General features: G+C 39.0%; 3 protein-coding genes across 3 annotated transcripts; all 3 read left to right on the top strand.

The window, feature by feature from the left end:
* The first annotated feature begins 74 nt into the window (after positions 1-74).
* LOC105398287 lies at positions 75-5,974 on the top strand. The gene is made up of 3 exons (XM_011570361.3): positions 75-463; positions 643-908; positions 3,574-5,974. The coding sequence occupies exons 1-3, from the start codon at positions 144-146 to the stop codon at positions 4,968-4,970; spliced, it is 1,983 nt and encodes a 660-aa protein (XP_011568663.3). The 5' UTR covers positions 75-143; the 3' UTR covers positions 4,971-5,974.
* Positions 5,975-6,361: 387 nt separating this feature from the next.
* Positions 6,362-10,575, top strand: LOC105398288. Its single transcript, XM_048624029.1, has 6 exons — positions 6,362-6,571; positions 7,446-7,572; positions 7,906-8,008; positions 8,401-8,562; positions 9,259-9,384; positions 10,130-10,575. Exons 1-6 carry the CDS (start codon positions 6,490-6,492, stop codon positions 10,262-10,264), a joined length of 735 nt encoding a protein of 244 aa, XP_048479986.1. The 5' UTR covers positions 6,362-6,489; the 3' UTR covers positions 10,265-10,575.
* Positions 10,576-10,625: 50 nt separating this feature from the next.
* On the top strand, positions 10,626-17,451 carry LOC105380730 (N-acetylneuraminate lyase). The gene is made up of 7 exons (XM_048624028.1): positions 10,626-10,734; positions 11,016-11,145; positions 11,597-11,742; positions 12,158-12,326; positions 16,276-16,430; positions 16,743-16,920; positions 17,294-17,451. The coding sequence occupies exons 1-7, from the start codon at positions 10,684-10,686 to the stop codon at positions 17,434-17,436; spliced, it is 972 nt and encodes a 323-aa protein (XP_048479985.1). The 5' UTR covers positions 10,626-10,683; the 3' UTR covers positions 17,437-17,451.
* The last annotated feature ends 1,181 nt before the right edge of the window (positions 17,452-18,632 follow it).

Below are 18,632 nucleotides of genomic sequence, written 5' to 3'. Positions count from 1 at the left end.
TATTCTGTGAAAAAATAAATTAAGAAATAAATACGAAAAGTTCAAAACGTCAAAAATATATTTGCGACATTTGCGTCACTGACCAAATTTCGGCGCGACATATATTTTTGTTTTATTTTAACAAAATTCTACTCGAGTTTCTGATGGCGTCCAATAATGGGCCGGCCCATACGCTGTCCGGTGCTCCACGACGCTTCCCGTGCAGCCTTTGCACGCGCGCATTCCGCACCGAAGCTGGAATGCAGGCTCACAGACTAAACTCACATAAGACGACGCCAAATACAAATGCATCAGGAAAGACTGATGCAAAGTCATGGATAGAGATTGAGTTGGAGCCTAGTGCAAGCAAGTATCGTTACAAGTGTCCCAAGTGGAGGTTCTGCAATGATATCTTCCCCAACTTCGAGGAGGCCTACAAGCACATACAGACCCAACACCCACAGAATGCTTGTGGTGAAATAGTGTAAGTAAATTTATCTTTTTGTGTATGATATGATGCCTAAAATCATTATACGATGAACAGGGTTTTGAAATAATGTTGGAATTCCGTCAATAACAGACCCCTCAAGCTAATATGTGCATTTTTGTGCAACAACATTATTTCAATAAAATAATCTAATAGCCTAAAATCCTCATTTCCAGGTCTCCAGATTCACCTGACATGATTAAACCGGTGAGAGTGGAGGTGTGCGGTATTTGCAAAACCGTCAAGAAACGGAAGCAGAAACACGTATGCGAAGTCAGCGAAGAGGCACACAACAGTATAAGCACAGCAATGGGATGCTTTGATAATGCTTTCAATTGCTTGGGCTGCGAACAGGGATTCTCTACGAAGCAGCTGTTTATAACGCACATCTCACAAAGGCACGCTCACGAGGTTGACAGCCTCTTTTTCCCCAGTCTTAGTGGTAAGTGTTTTTTTTTTTTCATATTTTGTTTGCCAGCTTGCAATCGGTTTAATATAACCATAAGCAGTTCATTTCATTGTTTATTTGGCTTTGCAGGCATACCCTCCCATTGTCAGGTTGCCTTCTTAGTGTATTATAGGTCTATGTTATCCCAGATATTTTTTCTTTTTAGTCTTCTGGTGGGTACATTACTGGTAAGGTCAGTGGCCAGTTTGTTTGGGTGATTTACAATCCTGTCTCGGTAGGTTCTTGTAAGTTTTGCAACCTCCTCTCTCATGGTAGGCATTTTCAAATATTCATGCACCTCATCCATTCTGGTGAACCAGGGTGCATTTACTATGGCTTTGAGTACTCCGTTTTGAAATCTTTGTAGGATTTCAATATTGGTTTGGCTTGCTGTTCCCCACAGTTGAATACCGTAGGTCCACATGGGTTTCAGGACTGTTTTGTAAATCAACAATTTATTTTCGAGTGATAGTCTAGATCTCCTACCCATAAGCCACTCCAGTGATCGGTATCTCTGATTTAACTCATCTCTTTTCTTCTGAATATGGCATTTCCAAGTTTGTTTCCTGTCTAAGTGGAAGCCCAGGTACTTTACAGTGGATTGATGGGGGAGCACTTCGTTTCCAAGTTTCACTGGAGGGCAGTCTTGTTTCCTCAAGGTAAATGTGACATGATTCGATTTTTTTTTCTATCCACGAAAAAGAGGGATGTTGGTTTAACGTGCCTGTGTATCTGTCTGTGGTGGCATAACTCCCAAAGGCTGAACAGAATTCCAATATGTATTTTTTGGGTCTTAGGTAATGTTACCCTGAGTGTATAGAGCCATATTTTACTAAAATCGAAAAGTTAGGTGACTTTTAGTGTTGAATTTACTGAAGTTTAGTTTTATTTACTGAAGAACAAGTATAGTTCCTGGGTTTTATTTCCAGAGACATTTAATGTAATACAGATCCCATCAAAAACAATACTTGTCAAAAAAAAACAAGTCTCGTAACTCAGTTCAGTTCAGTTCTCGTAGCTCAGTTCTACGGTAAATCCATGTAATACCAAGTCTTATCCACGCACGCATCTCAATCTTAAAAATCTTTAATGTTTTATATAAATATATTGACTCGGCCATCACATGGAAACACCTGTTAATTAAATTATTTAGTGCGATGACCAAGTCGAGTGAACAAGACCAATAACATTTCTATCTAGAAAACTGGACCAAAATTGAAACAATTTACTCTAGTTGGTGGGGGCACTGTAGTGCCCCCAAATATTTTAGTTTTCCCTTGATTCATACACCAAACACTACTTATATTCCAAATTTGAAGCTTCTAGGTCTGCTAGAAGTGCCTTAGAATTTTTTATGATCGGTGAGTAAGTGAGTGAGTCAGTGACAAAATTAAGAAATATTGACCCGTTATAATTCTTAAACTAATGGTTCAAATTGAAATATACCGTGTCTTTACAATGCCTGCATGGTTAGTGAAAATTCAGTCTTCTAGTTTTATCCACAACGAAGTTACAGGGGGTCGAAAATGGCCTGAATTGCTTCGAGAAAAGGATGGTACGGCCGTGCCGCTTTTTTGCTCGACTTGGTGGGGGCACTGCCATGTCCCCAGATGAAAATTCTAATAGGCTTAATTTTAAATGGTTAAATAGAGTACATGAATAATTAGAATAAAGTAGTCACTGCCATTTTACACATACTAAAGATAGTTTTATGTAGGCGCTAGTCAATTGAATATACTTATGGGTCTGCAAGACGATCAAGTCGACTTGACAAGTGCTTGAAGTGAATATTGATCGTTTACAGCATTGACTTGACAAGTCCCGTCAAGTATCTTTGGGCATACTTGACAAAAAATTTGATTGACAGCACTTGCGCTTGATGCGACTTGACAAGTTTTATACATTTGCCGTAATTTTTGGGTCCGCGACATGATCAAGTCTACTTGACAAGTCTACATCCTTGACGGTTTCACTTCCACCTTTAAAGTCCCGTCAAGTCCCTCATCAAGCACGTCGACTTGATCGTCTCGCAGACCCATTAGTCTTATTTAATAAAATACAATATGAATAATTATATTTATGTATGTTATGGTATAACCTACAGCAGGTTAGAGTAGATGTAAAGGGTGACATTAATTTATTCCTACAAATAAACATAGGTACTATATAGTTTGTTCAGCTTTTTCAACATAAATATCCATCATATTAACAAAATTATAGGCATGTGTGTTTGTTTTTCATGCAAAAATTTAGACACTTATGTATAGTGTTATATCAGAATGACACAGGGACTAAAAGGAGATAGACTCCCATAATATATTGTGTAGTAACAATGGTGGAAGCTTTACTTCACACAAAAAAATATAACAACATATTTTTGAATATTCAATAAGTAGAAGTTCTGAAGTCTGAAGGGCTAGCACGGGGCACAATTATGACGTAACAAATGTTCTCCGTCTCGCTCACTCTTGATGCCGTGCAATGTGAGTGAGCTCGATGCAAAACTTTTATCACATCTGAATTGCGCCTCCTGCTAGCCCTTCTGACATTTACCTAAAGCAGTACGCTGGCTGTCTGAGCTGTCCAGTTGTACGATTCATCTAACCCACTGTGCAAATTGATATAAAATGTACTAAACGTGTATTAAAACAATTTTCAGAATTCAACAAATGGAAATCAGCAATGGAGTTGAACACCAGGGTGAAGTACTCGACCATCGTCCAGCAAGACGGCAAGAAGTTCAACCGCTGCTCCACACTGGCCACCGCAGCCCAGCAGTGCCCCTCCACCATCGTCACCCAAGAATACTCCACTGGAATCCAGGTACACTTCTATCATACCCACAAAGGCCACTCGTGCAGACCTTACACGTTACAGGATAAATACAAAAAGAACTCCATCACCGACTACTTAGGTTTAGCTTTAAAGACGGATAAAAAGAAAAAGCTGGAGGATGATCTGTATCTTCGGTTTAAAGTCATGATGCAGTCGATAATAGTTGAGGCTAAGAAGTTGGATATAGCGAACTTGGGGTTGCTGCATGGCATGGCGTTGGACATGACTATGGTGTGCAATAATTTCAATTATAAAGATCTGGTTAATGATAAACTTGCCAATGATGATAGTGATGGTGAAGAGAATGACAATGATGATGATAGTGTGGATGAATTCGCTGATAGTGTTGAGAAAGAGATAGCGCAGCCGACACCTGTCAAACGGTTGAACTCTATGGTTGGCAAAAAGATAGTCTCAAAGGATGAAACTAAAGCAGATACTACACCTAAAAAGATTGTCAAGAACGCGCCATCATTCACTTCAACGCCAAAGATCAAAGACGAAGACGAAATAGTCAAGATGGAAGAAGTAAGAACGTCGAAACGGCAACGGTTTAAACGAAAGTTCCCTGACGAGGAGACACCAATACAGAAGGTGGCACCGTCGAAAAGAGACAAGAGATCCCTGACTTTCTCTGGGCAGAGGAGGGAAGTGACACCAGATATTGACTTTGAGAAGATAACGACAGACGCTACTATAGAAACTACACCGAAAATTTTAAACACTTTTAGCATAAAAGATGAGAAGGATGGTGAAGTGACACCTGTCTCTACACCGCCTGTGAACGGAAAGAACCTGCTGACCCCTCCAACATTCAATGATAGCTACAGAGATTTCATCACAAGCACACTACAAGATCCAATGATTAAAAGGCCGAAGGCTGATCGTGACAAAATTATTAACAAAAATAGTCCAGCTCAGATAAAGACTCAAGAAACCGAAGTAACTACGCCTGTAACTGAAAAATACAGTGGTCCAAGTAGAACTAAGCCGAAAACGGCGAATACAAGCAAAAATAAAGGTGTCAAAAAGGAGAAAATAAGAACGCAGCTTGGTATGTTTAGGCCTGGGTCCTCGCCTAGAAGCAGAGCCAAATCCATAGACAGTTTGTCTCCAAGCAAGAGGGATAAAACTCCGTCGCCTAAAGTTAAGTTAGATAGCATAAAATATGAAGTGAAGGAACAGGAAAATGACTGCAATATTCTGATATTGAAATTTTAGTTACTTTTCTGTTATGAATACTATGGTAATATAAAACTATGGGAGGTTTTCTTCTTAGATCTTGATTGTAATATATGCATGTTTGGTGATCCACCAATAAAACGATAATAAATACAATGCTAATAAAGACTTTTTCAAAGTGCTGATAATGTCTGAAGACCTATTTGCAGAAATTTACTGATGAATCGCTAGAAATGACATAGACAAACATAAATTATGTTGCTGCGGCCAAAAGATGAATGATGTGAAATACATTTAGCAATGTATAAGGTGTTTATATTATGTTTTTCATAAACTAAATTATTTTAGTTAATTTAACTTTCTGTGAAATGTGTTCTTATTTCGTGAATGTCATGAATTTAGTGCCTTTTACCCACAATGTGTATTAATTTTATAAGATTATAAGTTAGCGTTTATTTTTGCACGATATTTAATTATGCACATAGTGATTTTATTATAATTTTGTTTTATGGTTAAAAAACGATTACTTTTGCATAATTTTTCAAAGACTTCTTTCGTTTGTTATAGAGGTAAAGGATCTATGATAAAACCAAGCTATTGGTTTAATTTATTTTGATTTGTAATATCGTTTGCACATATTTAAGTTAGATATAGCTGATATTAGGTTTCCAAATTAAAAAAAAGTTCCTTTTTCACTATTCATGCTTATAAATGCAAAATACGAATGGTATAATGGGCTCAGATAAAGAAATCAAAATGATTATGGTGGCTTTTACATAGCATCGCTCCCGCGACTGTCCACCATTTTCAAATTGAATCTTTATACATAATTATATGCTCAAATTATTACTTATTTTTCTTTTTGTAAAAGTAATTATATTTAGTTTGCATATACATATATATTATGTTGTTTTTTTTGCATATCACGCGATGTTTTATGTTTGTATTAGGGATAAGCTAAATGATTAATTTTAAGAAATAATTATATTTTGTAATTTGTAAATCTTAGGTAAGTACTGTAAATAAATTGCCAAGTTTTCATTGCCCATGTGTTTTGAATGTCATCGACTCATAATAAACCAGCAACTTGTGTCTTAGTGTGCCACAGAGATATCTTACCCACCTTAATTTAGATATTTAGGCCCTGGGCCTCGAGTGCGAGTTTTTTCACCGATCGAGAAGCGGTGAAAGTTAATTTGTATGGAGACCTGCCACCTAGCGGTAAGTAGCTGTACTAGATCCGGGCCATACAATTTTCCATTTCTTATCCGAATATCATATCAAAAGTATAGCATGAGCTATACGGGGTCGCAAATAAACTACATTGTAAGCAATTGAGAATTTGGCAGTACTTGTTAGGTACCGAACAATTTGATCCAAATCTTCACAATCAATCCAACCTAATCAAATTAACTGTTGATAAGCAATTAGTAGATTTTTCCAGCTAGATATCGGTTCACAGGTAGATAGGAACAAAGAAAATGATCTGAAATTATCATCATTGCATTTCTAGACTCCTAAATAAATGAACGATTATTAGTTACAAAAAAAACTAATTATGATCAAGTTACTTATTTTATTGTCGGTGATTTTGTGCTGTGTTTTAGCAACCACGTATCCACCACCGCTTATTAAACCAGGTAAGTCTTCTTCTTATAGCCTGTCGACGAGTGCCAATTTCTCCATAGTCGGTTAGAGCATAACCAGGCATTAGTGGTTGAATTTTGACACATCTGTCAATAATTTTGTATGCAGATGACTTATAATTGATGAACCAATCCCTGGTCGGTTAGATAACCGACTATGGAGAATTTGGGGCTAAGGCCGATTCACACACTGTTTAGTGCGACTGTTAAGTAGCAGACGTGCATTGCTGAGTATGTATGGAAGAATCAAAATTTTCAAATACTACCTATACAACAAGCCTAGAAATGTACTTCTACTCGTACTAAACACTCGCACTAAACATTGTGTGAATGTGAATCGGTGTAAAAGCCGCTAAATGGCGGTTACATACACACTCCGGGCTACCGGAGACACAGGTGTGATACCGTTGTGTGGGGATAGAACTGTGCAGGTGACCGGAGTCCCCCACACACACTACGACAAACTGCCATTGCGCACCGTTTGTTCCTCCTTAGGCTGATCTCTTCCGTCCGATCCACAGAATAGTAACTGGTAAATAGTAGGTACTCCGGTAGTACATAAATTCCTTCCTATGTACTCTATCGTCCACCAACCCTCACTTGGCCAGCGTGGTGGACTAGGCCTGAACCCATTCACATTCATTGGAAGGAGACCCGTGCTCCAGCAGTGGGGACGTAATGGGTCGTGAAGTCGTGATGATGTACTCTATGGTTTCGGCGGTAGCACTCTTGCGGTCCTCCCGTGTAAGTTGCTATTGTGAAGTGTTATGTTATCATGGGGTGGCATTATTTAGTTTCAATTATTTTACTGAATATACTATACATATTAGATTGATCACAAAAATCCCTAATTCTTAATTTTTTACAGTCAATAATGTCCATCTCGTCGATTCCAAGGAATATTACCTGAATATGGTGCGAGACACGTGGAGCACCATTGAGAAGGAGCACGGATGGTTCAATTTCAAATTAAAAGACATCATACAAGATGTTCAGTAAGTATTTTAATGGTAACGCCATCTATGGACGAGTAGCTGAACTATACACCGGATGTGCCTTTGAAAGCGCCCTCGGGCTAGACATTGAGGAAATTCGCATAGAAAAGCGCATCGGTCAGAGTTGAATCATCTCGATTCGCCGGTGAAAAAAACTGAGCTTTGACCGGATGTACTTCTAAAGGCACATCCGGTTCGTAGTTCAACTACTCGATCATAGATGGCGTTGCCAATGAATGTGATTTTAAATCAAAATGTTATCACTAGATGGGGCTAAAATATGTAAGATTTTCGAATTCTAGAGTGTAAATTGCCATTTATATTTTATTTCAGGGAATCTATATACGGATTTGAATTAAATGGTACTGTGACCTATAAGAATGGCTTCTTAAAGTCTCTCCACCACATGTCAGTGGCGGACGATGGTATACAGCAGGTAATGGCGGTTTTTTTCACTTTTACTTACACGGTACGGTTAGGTGCAGAGAAACCTGACCGCCTCCTCTCATAGTAACAACAATGCTTCTGAGTGGGGTCAGGTTTCTCTGTCCCTTATATGCACTCACGACTGTAATCCCCGAAGAGGTACTCAGAGGTGGCTCACAAGCGAGCCACCCACTTTTCGCAGCACATTTGTACTCACGTGATAGGTTGCGAACCATATCGCCGTTTTCCGGAAAAGTACAATACACTTAGGGTAAGTACACATCTAGAATCTAGATGTGCAGGTTCCTTCACGATGTTTTCCATTACCGTAAGAGCACGTGGTATCATACATACAAACGACCTAAGGATTGTTAATAGCGTTCGGTCGCGTTAATCCCTCAGGTGTGGACGTGTAATCCCTACGGCTGCTCAGTCATGCTGCGAGGCAGCACCAAGATGGCGGACGTTGACCTCGTGTTCGACGTGGAGGTGTCTCGAGAAGGGAAGGAGCCTCTGTTCTATAGCAGCACTTACAGACACTCAACTATTGAGTTTAACATGAATGTGAGTGTTATATGACCTGAAGGAAGGCGTAAGATAGGAAGACCAAGAAGACGTGGCTTGATTGTGTGAAAGAAAATATGGGAGAGTGGGGAGTGAATGAGGATATGACAGAGGATAGGGTAAAATGGCGTGACATGAAGCACAAAGCCGACCCGAAATAAGGAAAAGGCTAGGAAGAAGAAGAAGTGAGTGTTATATGACTTGACAGCCCTTCTTTAATTGGAAGGAGACCCGTGCCTCAGCAATATGGACGTGATGAGTCGTGATGATGATAGTACAGTATGGGGCAGTTAAACTTGACCGCTCTTAGAGTGACAATTTGGAGAGAGTGACATGAATGCGAGTGTTATGTACGTTGTACAGTCTGGTGTAGAGAAACTTGACCGCTGACAGAGTGACAATTGCACATAGGTCATAGAAGTTAGGTTTCTTTGCCTCAGTCTGGACATATGGGTCATTAAAGTACAGTTGAGTTAAAGTAGTATCTGAACGATACAAAGTGGAATGCAAACGACGGCTGCGTGACTGTAATTTCGACGTAGGACGTTTTTTATTTTGCCTTTCATTTGCTGCGTGTTTTGTCATGTATACTTTCTTTCCTAAATATTTTCAACTTAGAATTAGGATAGGTATACCGTACATAATTTGTTATGCAGTACTAGGTAACATGTTTAATGTTATTAAACACCACTGCAGATAATAAAGAACTACACAACGTCAGCGCTGTCGGTGGAGTCCCACCTAGTGGCACTCAGCGCCGGCAAGGATGAGAAGATGACGTTCCACCCGAGCGACCACGTCACACAGCTGATACAGAGAGGGGTATGGTAAATTTTATTTCAGAATGATTGTAATTTGTTCACAAAAGGTGCCTTTTGGCAGCAGACGATGTTTCGCAACGTCACTCTCAACTAACTTTTGTTCGACCTGGCTGGTCAAATGTGTCGAAGAACCAATAAACGATGGGATAAATAAACGTGTTCTGGAGAGGAGACCGCGAATACTTGAGAAAGGTGGCTGGTAATTATTGGATGCGAAAAGCTTTAGATCGCATCCAGTGGCGTGCTTTGGGAGAGGCCTACGTCCAGCAGTGGACTGCAATAGGCTGATGATGATGATATAGTAACCAGTGGTGACGTCCTCTGAAACCTTCATATTGTACTCTTTTATAGACATACCGCTACCATCTACCGAATGAATTTACTTGGATTTCAGTTCCCGGGCTTTTAAGCCCTATCACCGCCTTAATTTAAAAAAAAACACGCACTCACGCCTTGTACTAATGTACTCCCTTGCGGGGTATGCAGAGGTGCATTGCTGCACCCACTTTTCGCCAGAGTGTTATGTTAGTACCAATGTAATAGGGGGCGGGCCTATTGCCATGTCACGGGCACATCCAAGACCCGAAAACAAATATCAGTGTTTTAAACAAATATCTGCCCCAGCCGGGAATCGAACCCGGGACCATCGGCTCAGTAGTCAGGGTCACTAACCACTACGCCATTCGGTCGTCAAGAACCGCCTTAATTAATTAATTTATAATCCTCTCTATTTCATTTACCTACAGTACAAATCTTCTCTGAACGCCGACGCCGGCGTCGGTGCGTGGGCTACAGACATCATCGTGCCGGCCATGAAGCAAGTGATGGGGCAGACACGACCCTTCCCGGACCTCTGCTACAACTGCCCGGCGAAACTGTGATTTTATGAGTTGAGCCCTTTTTGTGTTGATGTCGGATTTTGTTATTAATATTTTATTTATTTGTGTACTTACTTATGTTGATGTATAATAAAGTAATTATTTCAAATTATAGTATAAAAAAACTATGTACCTATATATGCAAAGATCGACATTAATTATTTTATGCAGATGTAGGTACCTATTAAAATTATTTACCACAGGTTTGGTTTCAGATAATTATAGTATCCAATCAACCTCTACCTCTTCTTAAGTATTTACTTAACAAACTTTGATATTTATCTTTCTTTTATTAATAAAAATGTATTTACCTAGCTGGTAATTATTTATTATGTAAGTGTTATTACAAGATCATTTTTGCAATTTTACGTTGCAGAATAGACTCATTGGTAATTTAATTAATTAAGTAGGTACCTTTAAAAATGAAGAAGGTTGCCTTTTTGGTGCTAGTGTGTTTAAATTTCAGTCATGGGGTAAGTTTTTTTCAGTTATACCTACTTATTGCTGATTTAAACTCAAATTTCAAAAGTAACTACTTACTTACTTAGTTCCTTTACCATTTTATTTCAACCAAGCCAATTTGAAATAGTATACTTAAAGTTGATAGATTTATTATAACTAGGTAAGTTCTTCTAAATAATTTTGAGACCCCATTTTTACCATAATTTTCCGTTAACTTAAATGTCATTTCCCTTCATTTTATAACCGCATTCCCCATCATAATTTACCCCACCTACCTATATCAATATTACAGCTAGAGTTAACAGCCCGTGGTCTCGTGGCGCCAGTGTTCACACAAGTCAACGATGATCAGAGCATCGACTATGAGGATATCCCGATGTATGCAGAGTACTTGGCGAGCAATAACATTAATAGTATTCTTGGTAAGTAGTGTAAGTACTTAATTATATTCTGACCATTTCATATAGTAATACCTGCTTAATGAAAACCGACTAGGTACTTTTACTTGAAGACACTATGAGGTTCTACTTTTTACAGCGCTATCTAGTCATGTGCAGAGAAACCTGACCCCCCTCTCATAGTAACAATGCTTCTGAGACGGGTCAGGTTTCTCTGTCTAGTTAACTATAATAATAGTTTTAATAATTGTTTTTTTTAATGTTGTTTTTCATTAATAGTTGACACGCCATCTAGTACCTACATACCTACCTAACAGAATAAGTTCGTTTCAATATACCGATTATAAGGTGCAGCTATTAGAAATATATATCCGAAAGGGATATCTGTAAAATAAAAAGACAGCTTGTACGCTAGTTACGAGTACTGTATTTTGACCACCCATCTTTTAATTATTACTCCATTACTTATCCCTAGTTGGAGGCAGCACCGGTGAGCATCCATCGCTGAGCGTGGAGGACCGGAAGGCGCACCTGGACGCGTGGGTCGCCGCGGCCGCGAGACAGAACCTCACCATGATCTACCAAGTGGGGGGCGCGCCGTTCCCAGATGTCATGGAGCTGGTAAATAATCAAAGTCGCTACTGGACTATATATGCCTGCATCCCTCATCCCCACTACTTACCTACTGTTTATTAGAGGACCTCGCTCCCATTTACGTACAAATAAAGTTTTTGTTATCATATGCTTTTGTATACGCTGAACTAGAGCCGAAAGTTACGTATGCATTGCTCACCTCTCCGTCACTCTTTTTCTTACGCTCTTTTTTTGTGTTCCACTAGCGTTCAGTAACTGAACTAAATTACTAAGATTGCCCAGTCAAATACCCCTTCTCCAGTCAGATTAGATTAGATTTTGTCAGACATGATAATACTTCAGTCATGGACGCTCCTATCCTGCACACCATTGCAACTTTAGCTACAACCACTGAGCAAATAATCACTACGTTTGACCAAAAACCATCCTTACCACCCCTCAGACGCGCTACAGCGCCACCCTCCCCCTAGCCGGGATCCTGACCCTCCCCGAGCTGTACTTCAAGCCTCAGTCCGTGGCGGAGCTGGTGCGCTACGTGGCGCGGGTCGCGGCGCAGGCGCCGGACATGCCCGTGGTTTACTACCACATCCCGGATATTACTGGGGTTGATGGTGAGTAGCTAGTTTACCTGGTTATTCTAATCTTTCTTTTTGGTTTTGTTTTATTAACTAATTATTTAATTAGCCATTTATGTAAAACTAGCTGTTCCCGCGCGCTTCGCTTCGCCTTAAACAGTTTTCGCGTGGGAATTCCGGGATAAAAAGTAGCCTATGTTCTTTCCCAGGGTCTAGACCGTATGTATAAAAAAAATTAATTCAAATCCGTTCAGTAGTTTTGGCGTGAAAGAGTAACAGACAGACAGACACAGTTACTTTCGCATTTATAATATTAGTTAGGATATATATTTATTTGAGTACCTGTCTATCTGTTTCCCTAAAAATTCACTCGGTGGATTCTTGGAAAACTATGTCCGAGAATTTGGTTACCCTAATAATGTATTTATTTTAACTTTTAACCTATGGTACGGATTTTTTTCGGACATACGTTTCCCAGTTTGGACTGGGCTGTTATGACACTACATCACTGTGATCCCCCGTAGAGTATATTATAAGTATAATGCACTGTACAGTCGGGTACAAAGAAAACTGACCGCTTTCTGAAGGATTTTCAGTATTATCGCTCTGAGTGGGGTCGGGTTTCTTTGCTTGAGACTGTACATAACATGCATAGTCCATAAGTGGTTCCATCACGATATTTTCCTTCACAGTCAGGACTTTGATTAGGATGTATAATGTATGTATTTTAAAAATGGTATGAATTTGGTTGTCGAAGAGGCCATTAGCTCAACATGTAACTGTTTAATTTTGATATCTAATGAAGTGGTTTTTATTGCGATTTATCGACATCACGCGTTTGATAAAAATATAGGTACTAAACAAGATAATTTACAGACGTTTCTAGATTTTCTCGACAACCTCTTGCAAAAATACAGTCACTATAAGAATGTTGTCCTCATCGGTGACATAAATATAAATATCCTACCCGGGTGTGATGATCAAAATAGTCAGAAATACCAGAACCTACTAGCTTTCTATGGCCTCCATTCGTGTCATACTTTTGTCACACGTGAAGAAAGTAACTCTTGTCTTGATCATGTTTTTCTAAAATCTAAGATTTCCTCTTCTACTATCGTTATCAAAAGTACTGTTACTGACCATAGATCAGTCCTCCTTGATTTAAATCTTAAAAAACAATTTAACCCAATATCTAAATCAACTCTTAAAGTGGATTATGATGCTGTTAGAGAGTCTCTCGAATCATATAATTTTAAGTCAATCTTAGAAATTGAGGACCCCAATGAAGGATTAAATAAACTAGTTGATTTGCTTCAAAATGTAATCAAAGATAATTCTACCATAGTAAAGATCCCGTCCCGTAAAAGAATTGGAAAAGCCTGGATGACTGAAGGATTATTAAGATGCCAAAAAAACAAGGACAATTTACATGCAAAATTTAAAATGAATCCAAACAATAATATAATAAAAACAACCTATCTTAGATACAAATCCTATTATTTTAACTTAGTCAAGCAAAAGAAAAGACAGTACGAAAAGGAACAAATAGAATCAGCGGGAGGAAATCCAAAGCTATTATGGAAGGCAATTAAATCTATAACATCTTCAGGCAAAAAAGACAATCACAGTACACAGCTGATTGACAGTGAGAATGCAGATCGATCAATTAACCACATCAACGAGCACTTTGTAGATGTTGGTAAAAATCTCGCGGAAAAAGTCCTGTCAAACTCTTCTGTAGCCAACAACCAGGATGAAATAGCATTGGCCAGCTGTGACCTTTCCCAACCTGTATTGCCCTTAGATAACACATCTAATACATTCGTTTTGCTAGACACTGACGAAGATGAGATACGGACTCTAATTAATGGTCTTAAGACTGAGTGTTCAACTGGATGGGACTCTATATCTACCAAGTTCCTGAAGAAGTTCAAACACATCCTTATACCTGTCTTAGTCCATCTATTTAACCAGTGTTTTAGATTAGGTGTTTTTCCCACTGTGCTGAAAAAAGGTGTCGTTGTGCCAATCTACAAGGGTGGTAACAGAGACAGTGTCAACAATTATAGACCAATATCAATTCTGACAGCTTTATCAAAAGTCTTAGAAAAGGCATTGAATAACAGGCTAACTGGTTTCCTTGAAAAGTATCATAAACTATCCGAAAATCAATACGGTTTTAGACGCGGAAAATCAACGTCAAAAGCAGTACTTGAACTGACTTCGTATATCTCAGGGAAACTAGATGATCATAAAAAACCGATTGCAATCTTCCTGGATCTTGCCAAGGCATTTGACACTGTCTCTGTGCCACTACTTGTGGATAAGCTAAACAACTCTGGTATACGAGGGATTCCTCTGAAACTTTTCTCTGATTATCTCTCATGTAGAACCCAGTGTGTCAAGATCGGTCAGCATGTAAGTAGAGATTTACCGATTTGTTATGGAGTACCACAGGGAAGTATTCTTGGTCCGACGTTGTTTCTCGTCTATTTAAACGAATTATGTTCTCTGGAAATGGGTGGTAGACTAATTGCTTACGCAGATGATACCGCATTATTATTTGCAGGGGATACATGGCAAGACACTTTTGAATCTGCACAGTTAGGGTTAAATAAGGTTTCGCACTGGCTATCTAAAAATGTCCTTACCGTAAATGCCAGCAAAACTAAATATATTACCTTTTCAATAAGAAACTCTACACAACCGGAGTTACTGCATCAACTAATTATCCATGCTCCAAATTGTTCCACTAATGGTACATGTCCCTGTGCTAGTTTGGAAAGATGTTCTATAATCAAATATCTGGGAGTCATTATAGATCACAATCTCTCTTACAGGTCACACATTGAACACCTATGCGGAAGAATTAGGAAGCTGATTTATATTTTTAAAAACTTGAGGCAAATTATGAATATTGACTCACTGATAAGAGTATATTATGCCCTCGGGGAGAGTGTGCTTACTTATTGCATAACGTCCTGGGGTGGAACTCATAAGACTCTCTTCCTCAATTTGGAAATTTCACAAAGGGCGTTATTGAAAGTCATAGATCATAAACCTTATCGTTTTCCTACCGCACTCCTTTATGATTCCCTCAAAGTTTTGACAGTAAGAAAACTATTTCTTTTGGAAACAATTCGGCTTCAACATGAAATCACACCTTTTGACAAAAATATAACGCTGAAACGTAGATCTGATATTGTATGTGATCAAAAAAAGTTTAATACTAAATTCAGTGAGTGTTTCTTCCCCTTTCTCGGTCCTTTTATATATAATCATGTAAACAAGCATCTCAAAATGTATGAATTAAACAATTTTGAGTGCAAACATAAGGTTAAGATATGGCTACTAACGAAGGATTACGACTTCATTGAGTCGTCTTTAAAACCAGTGTGCTAAGAATATAAAATATTTCATTGTATATTTTCAATACTCTATGCAGGTGCAGGCATCATTATACACACACACACACACACACACTCACACACACACTCACATACACCACACACACACACACACACACACACACACACACACACACACCACACACACACACACACACACTCACACACGCACACACACACATTCATATAGTCTGTTTTTCTTTTTCTTTTTCTGTATGATTTACTTTTTAAATCTACGTTAAATTTAAATTTAAGTAACTTATTAAACTAGGTAATTTGTTTTAGCTACCTAAGTCACCAGTTAAGGGTTGAGCAATCACTACTTATCCTAAAACTACAGGGCTATGCCCTTTATTAGGGAGTAGGGTCTCATAATTGTTTTGTGTGCAATAACGTGTAGCTACTAAATTAAGTAACATAATTAGAAAACTGTATGTACACACTGATTTGAAAATAAATTTTATTTATATTATATTTATATTTATTTATGTGTATTTAAATACCTACTATACCTTCATAGTATAGATTGTATAGCGAGCCTACGGCACAAACAAATTTAACCTTTATAACTTCTTCAGTGGACATGAAAAAGTTTGTGCTGGCGGCCTCAGAACAAATCCCGAACTTCATGGGCATCAAGTACTCCTTCGACGATCTGAACGAAGCCATCGAGGTGAAGAAACTCCTGCGCAGCGACCAGGAGCTGTATCTTGCAGCCAGCGCGGCTAGCACGGTACCTATAATATTATATAACCTAACCTAACCAACGTTAAAAACCTCCGACCTTCAACGCTAAAAGTATCACTTTTGAGCGGCTAAGCCGTGGCTAAACCGATTTTGATAAGGCTAAAACTCAGAGTAACATTACCGATGACCCAATAAAATAAATCGAAAATTGGTTCAGCCGTTTATTGGTGATGTCCTCCGGCCGATACGGCTACGGCGACTTCTGCTGGTTAGGGCCACAGACACACACACACACACACAGATACGGTAAACACCGCTCATAAAATATTAATAAGTACTTACATGTTTTCTTCCCCAGTTGGTAGCACCAGCGCTCCTCATGGGCATACAGTCGTTCATCGGGACAGGCTTCAACATATTCCCGGACCTCGCTGCCCGTATCGTCGAGGCCGTGGACCGTAGCGACGTGGCGGGCGCGCGCGCGGCGCAACAACAATATACTGATGCTTTGAATGCTGTTACGAATAATTTTACTGGTAAGTAAAGATACAAACTAATTACAATATGTCTATATACAAAAACGTTGCTATTGGGTACACATAGTAAGAAGTCAGCGACTGACGCTTTTACTGACTGGCCAATCCGAGTCTAAATATTTTACCGCAGAGAAAAAACATCAAACTATACGTCTTAGCAGCGTAGACGTACAGTTTGATGTTTTTTCTTCCAGGATGACACCCCATTTTGGCTTAGTAGGTGCCTATAGAGTCACCTTTACCCACCCTTTTTCATACATACCTACATATATATCTATGTAACTTAATGCTCACGACTGTAATCCCCGAATGGGGAGTCAGAGGTACCCACCCTTTTGTTGTTTGTTGTAAAACAACTAACTTTATTTCCCAGAACCATTCGTGCCATCTCTGAAGATGGGCATGGAGCTAGTGACAGACATCCCGATGGGCCCTCCGCTGCTGCCGCAGTCCCCGCCTTCGGCCGAGGCCCGGGAACTGGCCATGAGGAAATTAGAGGACTTAGGACTGTTGTAGATGTAGTTTACCCGTTCTGTCGTTTTATGGTTATTTGTTTTTTAAGTTAAAAAAAAAAAAAAAACACACACGCACTCACGCCTTGTACTAATGTACTCCCTTGCGGAGGATTTTGGAATTTACTGTAAGGTTTTCGTACAGAGTTTAGCAGGTACTTTAGTCCTTCTAAACATTTGTTGAATAAGTTACTTTTATCCTCATTCCTTGGGAAAAAATGTCTAGTACAGTGTGGGTCGAAGAAACCTGACCACCCTAGAGTGACAATACTGCCTGAGAGGGGACGGGTTTCTTTTTCCGGGACTGTACCTACCTATTTACTAAGTCTTAAATGTGAATTGAAATATACAAATAAACCTTCAGCGCTGACTCGTGTTTATTTACTGTACCTAAAAGCAAATCAGCTTACAACAGTCGAATATTGGCTAAATGATGATAAATCTATCATTTTTTTGTAGATAATATTTAAAATAGCGCTGATGATACCAGTAGCGCCATCTATTGTCGAGTAGCAAAAGCTTCAGTAACAAAAAGATACAAATTAATATTCTAAGCGCTAAATTAAAATAAAGGAATGTAATTACTGGCAACACTCAATTTTAACCCGTGGTATAAAAAAAACTATATTTTGTCTATGATTTCTAAATTCAGGGGTCGCAAACATTATAAAGGTCATGGCATTTTGAAATTTGAACCGACCTCTAAACACAAAATGAAATATGATTAATTATAATTACAACTATTAATGGTAATTTAATTAAACTTATAATAATAAAACTAAACTAAAAAATCGCCGCCGCTGTCGGGTAGGCTACCTAAGAGGCTGGCCGCGTTACCCTGCTGTATGGCGAATGGCGATGCTCAGCCTTTAGGCTCGATAAGAGACAGCTCTGGGTCTGCTGAAGCTTCTATCAGTCTGGTACTAATATCTTTAAAAAGCCAACGCGCCTCTGGTCCCCACGCCTCTAAGGTTTCGACTCCAAAGGCCCCTCTTCCAAGGCACCAGACCAGACTCATGCCATCGGACAGAGGAAGATCAATGCATCACCGCTTTTAGAATCAGTATTTTTTATGTTTTTCCTTCTTGTTGTCTAGACAACTAACGAAAATTTATGCTGTATAATAACTACCTACAGAGTTTTTAAAATAGCGATCTCACACATAAACATCACTGCTACACATATTTATAACAGATGTAG

This window comes from Plutella xylostella, chromosome 11 (genome assembly GCF_932276165.1).
Source record: "Plutella xylostella chromosome 11, ilPluXylo3.1, whole genome shotgun sequence".
Classification (NCBI taxonomy): Eukaryota; Metazoa; Arthropoda; class Insecta; order Lepidoptera; family Plutellidae; genus Plutella; species Plutella xylostella.
The sequence above is the reverse complement of the archived record's forward strand: the minus strand, read 5'-3'. Positions and strand labels throughout refer to the sequence as shown.

Excerpts from the sequence above, each read along its gene's own strand:
- LOC105380730 (XM_048624028.1), top strand. The coding sequence starts at position 10,684 with ATGAAGAAGGTTGCCTTTTTGGTGCTAGTGTGTTTAAATTTCAGTCAT. Across the intron at positions 11,146-11,596 it reads TAACATTAATAGTATTCTTG|TTGGAGGCAGCACCGGTGAG; the intron begins GTAAGTAGTGTA and ends ACTTATCCCTAG. Across the intron at positions 16,921-17,293 it reads TGTTACGAATAATTTTACTG|AACCATTCGTGCCATCTCTG; the intron begins GTAAGTAAAGAT and ends TTTATTTCCCAG.
- LOC105398287 (XM_011570361.3), top strand. The coding sequence starts at position 144 with ATGGCGTCCAATAATGGGCCGGCCCATACGCTGTCCGGTGCTCCACGA. Across the intron at positions 464-642 it reads AATGCTTGTGGTGAAATAGT|GTCTCCAGATTCACCTGACA; the intron begins GTAAGTAAATTT and ends CCTCATTTCCAG. Across the intron at positions 909-3,573 it reads CTTTTTCCCCAGTCTTAGTG|AATTCAACAAATGGAAATCA; the intron begins GTAAGTGTTTTT and ends AACAATTTTCAG.
- LOC105398288 (XM_048624029.1), top strand. The coding sequence starts at position 6,490 with ATGATCAAGTTACTTATTTTATTGTCGGTGATTTTGTGCTGTGTTTTA. Across the intron at positions 8,563-9,258 it reads CTATTGAGTTTAACATGAAT|ATAATAAAGAACTACACAAC; the intron begins GTGAGTGTTATA and ends ACACCACTGCAG. Across the intron at positions 9,385-10,129 it reads CACAGCTGATACAGAGAGGG|TACAAATCTTCTCTGAACGC; the intron begins GTATGGTAAATT and ends ATTTACCTACAG.